This window comes from Arvicola amphibius, chromosome 11 (assembly GCF_903992535.2).
Source record: "Arvicola amphibius chromosome 11, mArvAmp1.2, whole genome shotgun sequence".
NCBI lineage: Eukaryota > Metazoa > Chordata > Mammalia > Rodentia > Cricetidae > Arvicola > Arvicola amphibius.
In genome coordinates this window covers 88,652,909-88,665,634 of record NC_052057.2, presented here as the reverse complement: position 1 = coordinate 88,665,634, position 12,726 = coordinate 88,652,909, and the positions used below count along the sequence as shown (strand labels likewise).

Genomic DNA, 12,726 nt, shown 5'->3' with positions numbered 1-12,726 from the left:
GTCCAGTGACCCCAGCTTTATCCCCTTACCATGTGCAGAGTCAGCTGGTGTCAGGGGAGGGGAGGGAGAAGCACACTAAGAGTTAAACCACGGCTAACAACACCCTGCCAAAGTGTGGGCGCTGACAGTGAACTGCCACGAGCAAGAAGATGATGGGCCAGTGCTTCTTTTAATACCGTGTTCCCCAACTACAGCTTCAGAGCCCAGCACTTCCAACACTGAACTTCCCCTTCACGGCAGTCCAGGCACAGTTACTCTCCTGCTGTCAATTTCATCTCCTTCGTCCGGAAAGAGGCAAATGATACCCATCATGGCCAGCATCAAAAATTCAACTGAGCAAGTTGAGACCTTGTGAAAGTGGCCTTACACACCAGGACCGTGAAGAAACATTTAGACAACAACTCTACTGGACTACCAAGACGTGCGTGAGGCTTAGCTCAAAATTCAGTTCAGCATTTTGTATCTAAATGTTAGGAAGGGCACCTACCTAATATACTCTTAGCTGGGTGGTAACCATCAGTCACAGAAGTATGGCTGATATGGTAAGCAAACATTTACACAGTCCTGACTTTACAGAGAATCATAGTCGGACTAGAAAGGTTCCTTGTGATTAGGCCCAACCTTGACATTTTTATGAATGGAAAAATGAGGGAGAAGGTAGAGAGAACACAAAACTAGTAGGAGGCTCAGTCTGGATTTCTTTTTGGATCAAGCCTATGGCTTTTCTCCATTATGGGTGTTTACTGCTTAGTTATCAATTTTCAAGATTTTATTGTTCTGAAGAAACTCTATACATTGCTCCAAATGTTATGTTTAAGGATAACAAAATCCCACATACAAAAATGCATAATCTTTATAAGCATTTGATGGCTCATTACTTCAGGACATTTACTACTAAATAGTCTAAAAGAAACCCATGAAACATAATGTAAGAGAATACTCATTGGTAGATTGCTGAGATGGGGTAAAAGCACAGAAATATATAAAGCACCTCCACCCTAGATTTCAAAAATAAAAACATCTCAAACAACTACTGTCATGTCAATCAAGTCTCTCAGAAGACAAAAGAGATCTTCCAAATCTTTAATCTTTAGAGTGCAACTAGCCAGATGAATCCAACAGCAACAAGAGTCAATGCAGCAGAAGGGACACCGAGTCACGGCCCGCGCGACAGGAAAGACACACTTATTTCACATCAGCAGTTTTATTACATTACACACCGACACACAATTAGGGAAGGAATGTTCTGGCATTTCTGAGTATTTCATGGAAAGCAAAGTCACCATCCAGGCAGTGGTCACCCACATTTTTTTCCAAACAAAAAGCAAGCTTTTACATGCAATAACTCATGAAAACAGTCTTCTTACTCTTGTCTAGAAGACGTCACCTAAAGAAAACGTAACATGAGCTGAGAAGGGATGAACTGCCCTCAAAAAGAAAGGAACATTTCCTTTAGATGTCCAAGTCCTGCCTCCAGGTTTCCCCCAACAACCTAACTGTGTTATTATACTTGAGGAGGCTGTGTGTCTGGGGACTACATGGGATCTGCTGAGAAGACCAATGATTATAATGCTACCATAATTGAAAGAAAAAGATAAACTGAAAAAGTAAGTCCTTTTCAAAAAGGACAAAATTCATTTAAGATGTTAGAGTTACCATAAACATCTTGATTCTATTAAGATTACCGGCAAAAGCTGGCTACTCCTTCTGAGAAGGGGCTGGAAGGGCTCTGCTTTTGCAGCAGCTTAGGAGTAGGACCATGGATGGTGCAAAGTCACTGACCCTGGTGAGGCAGACACTAGATTGTCTGGAGTCCACAGGCAGCTTTGGATCCACCATGTGAAAGACTTTTCCTTCAACAATCACTGTAGCAGGCAGGAGTTTAAATCCCTTCAGTGCTCAAATATATAAAAGCAATCTAGGAAAAAAACATTAAAACAGCATTTTCAATAAATTTGCTACACATTACATAACTTGGGAACAACAGAGGCATAAGCCCAAGCACAGCCCTAGTATTCCATGTAGAAAAGTACTGCAGAAGAAAAGGTTTAAAAACATTAAAACTCAGATTCATATAAATACAGTTTTGGTTCTTCTGTGGTATTCAAATAAAAATTTCATCAGATACTCAGTCTGCTAGGTAGCGCGTTTGGGTTGTCACTTCTGCCGTATCAGTACAAGAATATACACTGTTGCATATACTTTCACAGATATGCTTATACATATATAAAAATTCAGATCATGAAAATTTGTTTTAATTAAATACATATCCTTAAAACCTGTGTCTCTAAAAATAAATACATTAAGCTGTTTGCCAGTAGCTACTTCTGAGTTCCCTCACAAGCCAATCAGAACAGTTTTTTTTTTTTTTTTTGTTTTTTCACAATGTCAGGGACCATTAGCTGCCTTTTAAACCCACTGTCTATAGGAAACACGGAAGTGAAGCCGCATCACTGAAATATCAGCCCCCAGACACAGGCACAACTGTAACAGTGGAAGCATCATCTTGTCCTCCATCATCAGTCTCTGCAATGCATCTGCATCTATCCAGTGAGAGAACAGCACTTCCTAGACACAACATCTTCAGTTGACATTACCTTCCAACTAAAGAAATAAGCTGCTATTGCTTCTGACGCTTTGTTTGAGGGAACTAACACAACACCATTTGTGTTTGCTATTGCTCCCAGAGATCACAGTGAGTGGTGTGTGATGATCCCACTGAGGTAAAGCAGAAGGGGCTCTGGCGTCTGAAAGAAGCGATGTTCTGATGACTGCAGCACACGAGGACCTGGGCTCTGTTATCTAAGTGCACATAGTAACTCAAAACCACTGCCAGGATGGAACACCAGACATCTGACACTGTGGCTCAAACAAGAGAAACGGTAAAAAATACTCAAAGTACTTTTTAAAGAAAGGATACAATTCATCAGGGAGAAGGAGCTGTTATTGTTTTACTTTTACTTCTCACCCACCCACCCAAACACACATACACACACACCAAAAACAAAACAAAAAAACCTTTTTAAAATGGGATAGCCAGACCAAAATGTTTAATGTGCATAATACTTGACCTTGTCATTGTTCAGAATATAGAAAATTCAGAAATATAGGAAATCCATGATAAGTGACAGCGAGAATTTTTAATGTCACTGTCTACATTTTTAAGACGAAAACTTAAAATCCAACTTCTAAAAAACTCAATGTGCTCACAGTTTCAGATTGCTAGTTGTGAATCAAATGTAAAGGTATCTGTTCACATATAAACAAGGCCTCTGCTTCACTGACTTCAATCTGATTTAAACCTTTGGATATTTCAATCTTCAAACTCCACAAGGTAAGGCTGAATTTATCAGGTATAAATAAAATATTTAGGTCCATGATGCACTGTGGTTCTGAGAAACCAAATGTACCAAATATATACAGGCTGGCCCCACGGCTTCCCTTAGGACACGTGTGCCGTCTCTCTCATCCTCTGGCTGTGAAAATGAGCCGACAGCGGTCTCCTGGCTCTTCTTTCCTCCTGAGCATGAGGTCGGGCAGGACTAGGTTGGCCGGTGCAGTCTCTTGGGTGGTGGGGGTGGCATAAGCTCCGTGTCAGGGTCCAGGGGATATTTCCGCTTCTGTCCTTGGGCAGCTGCTGAACATCTGTCAATGAACTCAAATAGCATCTCCTTGGTGACAGGGTTCGAGATGCTGTTGCACACAGCTGTGGACAAAGGGGACAACCTCTCAGGTAAATAACTAAGGCAACTGACTCCACGCAGGCTGAGGGTGCTCTCCATGCAGCTCCGAAAAACCCTGGCCTTTTACCGTTGGGCTTCAGGTCAGGGGCTTTTCTAGTGGTTCCTCTTTGCTGGAGCATTAATTTTAAGCAAAAATGCTAAGGGATTTTAACCCAGTATAGCACATCTCATAAAAGTTCCTATTCAGCTAAAATTTTGACACTAAAGTTTTCAAGTCCTTCTCTCAGAAGGATGTTCATTCTGGGAAATACAACAGCAATATCCACTATTAGGAATAGGGAGTTTTTTTCTTTTCTTTGAGTAATCAAAATTTAGAAGCAATGTTTTTCATTTTATTAATCTATTTGGTTTTTTTGGGTTGGGGGAAGACAATGAAATGAACTCATCTTGTCAGAGCACACAAGCTACTTAAAAAAATGAAAAGAAAAAGGCACTGAATGTGAAAGTGTGCATTTCAAGGTGAGAAGCCTGCGCTGGCGCTCTCTCTACTCTTCTGCTTCTTGTGATCATCCTCACCGTCAGCAATGGACACTAGACAAAGTCTACCAACCTTCACTCTCCCACTGTCCTTTACCGACCTTTTCCACTATGTCTACTACTAGAACACCTTATAAACTCAAATGAATTTGTGGTGTTCCTCATGAAAACAACAAACTTTTCTAAATCTCTAAGACATTCAGATTATATCCAAAGAACATTCTGAAGGACAGCAGGGCAATTTGTATGTTTTAAAATGGTTCTCATTTACTTTCTCTCCATTGTTTGTAAAGTTATTTTAGGAACTGGGAAATTACATTTTCCCTTGCTAATTTTGTTTCTTACCATCTGGCAAATAATGGTTTTAATAGTTTTGAATAGATCAGAAATTATCGTGGCTGTCACTGTTGTTGCCATTCATTAAGTTCAACCAGTGTGCACCCACCTTCCTGCCTTCTTTTGCCCTCGCAGGCACACAGGGCAGCTCCCCAGCTCAAGGAGGACAACTTCCAATTGACTAGAGGTTAGCAAGGTTCTGGCCTGACTGTTTACCTCATCAAGCAGGACAGCATCAACCATACATGTGGGTTCTGACGCCATAATACTCTGTAATTTAATGTAATGGCTACTGTTCATACTTACCCATGGCTGTGTTGTAGGCATTTGGGAAACTTTTGTCTATTCTCTGTCTCATAAAGACCCAGCTGTTATTCTCAAATTTGCATTCTATAATTTTGTTGTCGTACTGTTTTAGTTCTTTTGTCACCTGTTTTAAGAAAGAATTGATGAAAATATTTAAATCATTTGAAAGGCTTTTTGCTTCCACTATGTGACAGACACATTAGGAAATGCCAAAAACATCTCAGTAGCTCTTCAAGAAGAGATCTTTGTCATCTGAAGTGTCTAATCAAGCCTGAAGATACGGTGCACACTCCCAGTACACATGCTCACATATCTGACACTTCAGAGCTGTGAAAATGGCTGTCAATATATAGCAATTAAAAGAAGCTAAGCAAAAAAGCTGCCACTTCTGGGCCAAATGCAAATATGTTACCATGGGGACAATGCCTGCAATCCTGTGTGTGTTTCTCTGGCTTTCAGAAATTGAGTATATCGCTTAAGGTTCATCAACTTTCAGAATGATCTTATCATTTAAATTCCTCTGCCAAAGCCCAAGAAAAATCTCTTTATTATAGGCAAAAGGACTACACATAAAAAAATAAACACTAGCATCAACTTCAGGCAATGTGCTTCCTAAATTTTAATTTTCAGGCAGTGATAATTAACCTAAACCTACTTGTTAGGCTATTTTCCCTTTTCATCTTACCAGAGAGTGTGGATTTAGAGAGGAAACTACTTTGACTTTAGCTGGTGTGTTTCTTGGCTTCTTTACTTCAGATAATTGAATATGGATTACAACACACTCTATCAAAGCCACCAAGTCTCCATGGTAACTATGGTAAGTTTTAAAAGATATTCCATCAGGCTGGGAGAATGGTTTTCATAAAAGGAACCTAAGCTTATCTTTGCACTTTTCCAATCAAATGCCAGTCATGGTAATATTTGAATTCTGTCTTCATCCTTCAGAACTAACAACTCTCTCTCACAATATGGTAGATTGTAATCACTAAACTTCATTAACATTATTTGAAATGCTCTCATTTTCTGCCCACATATTCACTACCACCTAGGAAGATGAAGGGATGCAAATTTTTAAAAGCTGCTTTCAATTCACAGATTAGAGAGGGTGTGTCATGATAAAAACTTTCAAACTGCTTTCCTTCCTTCTAGACGAGTGTTGCTTTTGATCGATCATTTGCATTTTCAACAGGCCTAACAACAGGTCCAACAGGATCAGGATGTCCAGCCATCTGGCTCTGTAACTTGACCTCCCCACGGGAAAAAAAAAAAAAAAAAAAAAAGACGCTCTCTGTTTAGTGACCTAGCCAGTGTGCCCTCAGATAATCCATACTCTATTCTCCCTTCCCTGATTTAGCAGGAGTCCATCTCCTTGTACTTTTGACTCATTACACATATGCAGGCACTGGGCAACTCATTCAATCTAGGCAACCACTTCTGGGTTATGCTATGTAAAGTTTAACAGAATTAATTTCTAAGTCTTTCAAAGTCTACATTTTCTCATCTCTAAAAGCAAAGGAATTTCTAAAGGTCATGGGAAAAAAGTGCCTGATACAGAATAGAAAATCAGTAAAAGTGTAACTAAATAGAAAGTTTTAAGAAAGTCAACACCCTGTCTAAGCATTTTAAGGGCACAGTTTAGCAGTACTAGACACACTCACTGCTGTATAGTCAACTTTTCCAGCTTGTGCACCTTCCAATACTACAATTTTGCACTTCCTACATACCTAGACCTTCCTGTTTTCTGCTTGTGATTTTCTACCATTTCTACTTTATACATTTCAAATGAGTAGGTCTACACAGTAATTATGTTTCTAAAGCAGTTTATTTTGCTTTAGCACAGCATCCTTGGGGTTCATTCATATTGTAGCATGGGACAGAGTTCCTTTTTAGGTTACATAATATACCATTATAGACATGCATTAAATTTCTTCAGCCATTCATCTGTTGACAGACATTTTTCTACCTCTTTGCTACTGCAACTAATGCTGTGAGAAAATAAGGGTATAACTATCACTTGGAGAACCTGCTTTAAATTCTTTTGGGTATATACCCAGAAGTGAGACTGCTGGATCGTATAGTAATTCAAGTTTTTAATTTTCCAAGTAACTTTTATGCTATTATCCAAAATGGCTAAACCATATCACATTACTAACAGTGCATCCTTTGATGCTGGCCATCCTGACAGGTGCCAGATGTTACGACACTATGGTTCTTGGTTCCATGTGCTTACTGGATGTATACCTTTTCTGGAAAACTATCTATTTAACTCCTTTGCCATTTGGGGAGTATAGGTGTGTGAAAGAGGGTCCCACTTTGTGACCACCCTGGCCTCAAACTTGTGATCTGTCTTAGCCAAGTGCTGGAATCAGAAGCCTTTGTTCAGATACATTTATGTATTTAAAAAAAATCCAAACATTTCATTAGCATATGTTAACTATAAAAATTAACATAATTCAGTTGGAGGTTTACATCTGTGCACATGACATATTTGACCATAATTACTTCTCCCATTTCCCTTCTCTTGTCCCCCTAGTGAACTACAGGGCAAGAGATCTTAACCAATTTCCTTTTATTTTGATGCCCCGCCCACTGAATTCCACAAAAAAGAAAACTTGTCATGCTTTTTTCTACTTACTTGAATATGAATTCATATATATTTAGTTTGAGTAAATTATTATTTTAACAGGGGATATATATTACAGAACAATTAGAAGAAGACAAATTTAATAGATATTAATATTTGAATGACAAAATATTTTAGTTATTTTGTACTCTTTTTTATTTATTTTTGAGTTTGCGTGCCTATATTTCTAATCAAGGATTTGGTGTTGTTGAATTTCCATTAACTCTCATCAGATAATATAATTCTTTTCTTCCGTCCTATAGGCCACCTTTCTGCTCTGATGACAAGAGGCAGAGTTTTAAGTTCGATGTCCCTATTCATTTTTCATTTTGCTGATTGTGATTCTAGTATCATCCAATAAGTTACTGCCAGATTTTTTCCTAAAGTGTTCCTATTTTTGTTTGTTTTGTTTTTTAATCCTTTGATACTCAATTGTTTAAGGTCTTATGCTTCAGTTTTTAATCGAGTTTGGAGTTAATTTCTTACACGGTAGAGGGGCGAGGTCTAGCCTCTTTCTTTTGCAGGTTCAGTTTTCTTAGAAGTTTTTATTGAGGAAATCAGCTTTTACTGCTGTGTAATCGTGTTACCTTGTGCAGTATCATTTGTCTGTAGGTTGAGGACTTATATCTGGACTTCCTATTCCACTGACCACTCTAGTTGCTTTTGCTATTGTTTGAGAGAGAGGTTTCCTATATAGCTCAGCATGTCCCCAAATTCATGAATTTCCTGTCTCAATCTCCCAAGTACTATGAGATCACAGGTGTGTGCTAGCACATCTGTCTTTTGGAGGTGGAGACTATTTTGTAATCCTGTGATCTACCTGTCTTTGTCAATGACCAAGTGTGACATTTAAACCACTGTAGCTTTGCAGTAGGTGGAAGCCAGGACTCCAACTTTGCTATTTGTCAGCTATGTAGAATCCCTGAGAGTTCATATGAATTCTAGCACAACTTTTCCCCTTCTGCAAGAGGTAGTTAGGTTTTGATAAGGTTGCACAGCATCTGAAGGCTGCTGTAAGTTCTAAGAAAACATTATCTTCTGATCATACAACGACTCAATAGCTTTCTCCCCTTAGTTGTATCACCTTTTACTTCTTTTAACAAGAAACATTGCTTGTTTTCTTTAAGCAACTTTATAAGTAAACTCATGAATAGAATCGTGCTGACATGAAAAGGTACTCTGAAAGCAGCTGACAACAAAATTATAACTTTGGCATTTTAGAAGAATGTTATCTAGCTTGCTAGTCAACTAGTGAGATTGGTTCTTTCACTAGCTAGCAACTGGGGGTTAAGTATCATAGAGTTTATCACTCTTATGTTCTCAGTTTCAGACTTATTTTAAATTATGTGTGGTTTGATCTGACTACATCAATTGAGTAGCATTATTAATTATCTACTGCAGCTGCTTGGCCAAGTATTAGGAATCCAGGAAAATCTTTCTAGAAAATGCATGTACCTGTTACTACTAACTTTAATTTATGTCCATATTCAACAAGAAATGGTTCTATATACATTATATTCCCACTAGAGACAGGCTTCAAGGTAACATCTGATTGGATGGTAAATATATTTAACTGGTAAAAATAGTATCTCTCATATATGCACAAACTAAAGTTTCCACTAATGGTCTCATTGAAAAAAATGAATGAGGTACAGAGGAGTGACTTAATTTTAGTATCCATCTTCATCTTCAGCCAATTACATTATCACTGACTAAAAGAGGACCCCTGTCAGTCTTCTATATCAACTCTGTTATCCTAGTTTGAGTTAATGAGTGCTTAATAGTAGAAAGAATAAAATATTTATAAATTAGAATCACACTATACCCATTACTATATTATAAACTGATTTAATAATCTGAATGAGAACACACAATAAAACCTCAAAAGCCATACTAAGTGTTGGCAGCTTGCACAAAGAGAGTGGGAATAGTTCTATTTCTGGTGGTAGGACAGGGGCCTTCAGGGCAGCCGGCTGTATCAAGTGGCTTCTGTTTGCTCTGATGTCATTAAAACAAAACAAAATTACCCATATACCAAGAAGGCCATCAGGAGTTTCTACTTTCTTAACATTTAACAAGGAATGATTTTAGATTGACAGAAAAGTTGCAAATGTGGTAGGGGAAATTTTCTATTTTCTTCTGCTACTTTCTGCTAACATTTATATTCCATTTATCAGTGTATAGCTACCAACTCTAAAAAAATTAACATTGGTATAACATAAAGACTATCAGGACTTCTGTGTCATTATCTATAATAGGACTTGATCCAGAAAACCACTTGGATTTAATTGCCACATACTAGTTTCTCCCCATCTGTAGCAATTACTCAGACAGTCGCCAGTTTTTTCATTACTTACTTATGCTCTGTAGCCCAGGCTGGCCTCTAATCATGGTATCCTCCCACCTGAGTCCCCTCAACTCAGATTAAAGGCCTGAGCCACCACACCCAGTTCCCTGAATACTTAAAGAATGCCAATTAGAAATTTCAAGAATGATGTTCAAAGTAGGACACCCTCTCTCCCCCCCCCTCCCATTTGCTCATGGTAAAGAATTTCTGGGTGTGGCAAGGAGTGCCCTTCTGGTCCTACCTACACTACACTAGCTTGCTGTGTTACTGTGACAGCAACTCTACTTAGTCAGGCTGGTTATTTGCCAGATTTCTTCTTTCTTCTCTATTGGTTGGTGTGAGTCATGTGCTTAGTCTCACTTATGAAAGTCTGCTTCCTGGAAAGGGGTTATTAAAGATATGTAGGGTTCATTTATTTCACTTATTTTTAAAATCCATGTGTATGGATCTTTGCCAGCATGTTTGTCTCTGTGTACCACTTGAGTGCTTGGTGCCAGCAGAGATCAGAAAAGGAGTCAGATCTCTTGGAACTGGAGCTACAGGTGGTTATGAATGACCATGTGGATACTAGGAATCAAAGCCCCGTCTTCTGGGAGAGCAGCCAGTACTCTTACTGAGCCATCTCTCCAGTCCCATGTGGAATTTATTCATAACATAATTAATAAATTTCTTAGGTATATCTTCTGAGGCTATGCATATATTCCATTTCTTCAAATTTCGGTCATTGTCTTTAGCACTCAACCATCCACAAACCTGCCTACAGTGATTACTAAGTGAAGTGTTCCGGGGGACTTTTCTACTCCCTTCTTTCCTTATACACTCACTAACCGGCTTCTGCAAGGAAAACCTACCCATTTTCCTCTAGATGGCAAGTAGTATAGACTATAGTTTTGTTTTGTGGGGTTTTTTGTGGACTTTCTATTTCTTTTGCATAACAATCAGTTTCCCCTCCCTTCTGCTCTTCCATTCCCTCCCCCTGCTGCTTCTTGCTCACCCTCCCACCCATTCTTCAGAAATGATAAAACTCCCATGGGAGTCAACAAGGACCAAGCTCTTCCCTACTGCATCAAGGCTGAGCAAGGCACCCACCACAGAAAATGGGTTCCAAAAAGCCAGCTCATGCACCAGGGACAGATCCCACTGCAGGGAACCCTCAAACAAACCAAGCTATATAACTGTTGCCTACATGCAGAGGGCCTAGTTCAGTCCCATGCAGGCTCCCTACCTGTTGGTCGAGTCTTGAGCTCCCACGAGCTTAGATCAGCTGTCTCTGTGGGTTTCCCTGTCATGATCTTGACCCCGCTCCCCCTCTTATATTCCCTCCTCCCTCTCTTCCACTGGACTCCTGGAGCTCGACCCAAGCTGTGGGTCTCTGCATCTGCTTCCATCAGTTACTAGATGAAGGTTCTATGATGACAATTAGGATAGTCACCAATCTGATTGCAGAAGGCCAGTTCAGGCATCCTCTCCACAATTGTTAGAAGCCTCAACTGCGGTCATCCTTGTGAATTCCTGGCATATTTTTTGGCACCAGGTCTCTCCCTAACCCCATAATGGCCAACTCTATCAAGATATCTCTTTCATCGCTCTCCCTCTCCATTCCCTCCTGTTAGGATTCAGGCATTATTCGGGCCTGCCCTCTGTCACCTGGCAGAATGCACTCAGGCAGAACCCTGGCCAGCTCAGGGTCCTATGGGTGCTATGTCACTATGTAGTCTGTGTGCATGCGCTACAAGCCCCTTCAAGGGGCACGTGCTCGACATAATACAACCATGCAAATTATTCATCAGAAGGAATACAAATTGTTTCTATCAAGCAAGGGTCCTTAGTGTATTAGTAGATCTTTGCAAAACTGAATAGTTAGTAGTTATTTTGATTAAAAAACAACCAAAAACATGAACTGTATGAAAAATAAATCAATGTGGAATAGAATATAAGGATGTTGATATTTGATTCCAAGGCTTGAGATGTTATTTCAATGCATGCTATGTTGTTTGTGTAGAACAAAATGTTTAGCTAACTCATTCTATCTGCTGAATAAATGGGGCTGTCAAGCATTTCTTTAAGACTTAGTTCAATGTAGAAAGAGAAAGTGGAATAACTTCTGTCTTCAACTATTTTCCTTCATCCGTTTCCACATCCCAAATCTCTAAATCTACTTATTAACTTATACAGAGTGTATGGGAGGGCAACTAATCAAGTAATTGCAAATACTGCTTGAGGTGCCGAAACCATGGCACAATGAGATCCCAACCCCTCATCTAGATCACACGTAAGTCACTCCTTTCCTTCTTGCCCTAGTACTTGCTCTAGAACAGACCCTTGGGGAACAGTGCTTACTAAATGCAAGAGGTCATGAGCCTCAGCTCCTCAACCAGCTAATCCTGTTGACAGATGGCTAAAGTAAACAAGGGCTAGGGTGTAGCACCGCAGCTGAGAACTCTTAGCTACTGTTCCAGCACCATGCTTGCCTGCCTGCCTGTTATCAGCTCACTGCCACAATGGTCATGGACTCTGTAGTGGTGTAAATAAGATTGGCCTCTATTGGCTCATATCCTTGGATGCTTAGGGAGTGGCATTAGGAGGTGTGGCCCTGTTGGAGAAGTATGTCTCCTGGAGTGTGCTTTGGGGTTTCAAAAGCCCAAGCTAGGTCCAGTGCGCCTCTCTCTTCTTGTGGCCTGTGGATCTAGATATAGAACTTTCAGCTACTCTCCAGGACCATGTTTGTCTACACACCTCCATGCTTCCTGTCATAACAATAATGGACTACACCTGTGAACCTGTAAACCTGCCCCAATTAAATGTGTTCCTTTATAAGAATTGCTGTGGTTGTGGTGTCTCTTCAGAGCAATAAAAACCCTAATTAAGACAAACTCTACCCCTCTGAAAAAATG

At 39.7% G+C, this 12,726-nt stretch overlaps 1 protein-coding gene across 2 annotated transcripts in view; it reads right to left on the bottom strand.

The window, feature by feature from the left end:
- Positions 1-1,188: 1,188 nt before the first annotated feature.
- Rngtt (RNA guanylyltransferase and 5'-phosphatase) overlaps positions 1,189-12,726 on the bottom strand; it is a 253,269-nt gene continuing 241,731 nt past the window's right edge. For both annotated transcript variants that reach the window (XM_038346948.2, XM_038346947.2), the window contains exons 15-16: positions 4,863-4,986; positions 1,189-3,706 (exon numbers count right to left, since the gene is read on the bottom strand). In XM_038346948.2, the coding sequence (XP_038202876.1) occupies positions 3,543-3,706; positions 4,863-4,986 (288 nt within the window). In that variant the 3' untranslated portion in view covers positions 1,189-3,542. The remainder of the gene's footprint in view (positions 3,707-4,862; positions 4,987-12,726) is intronic.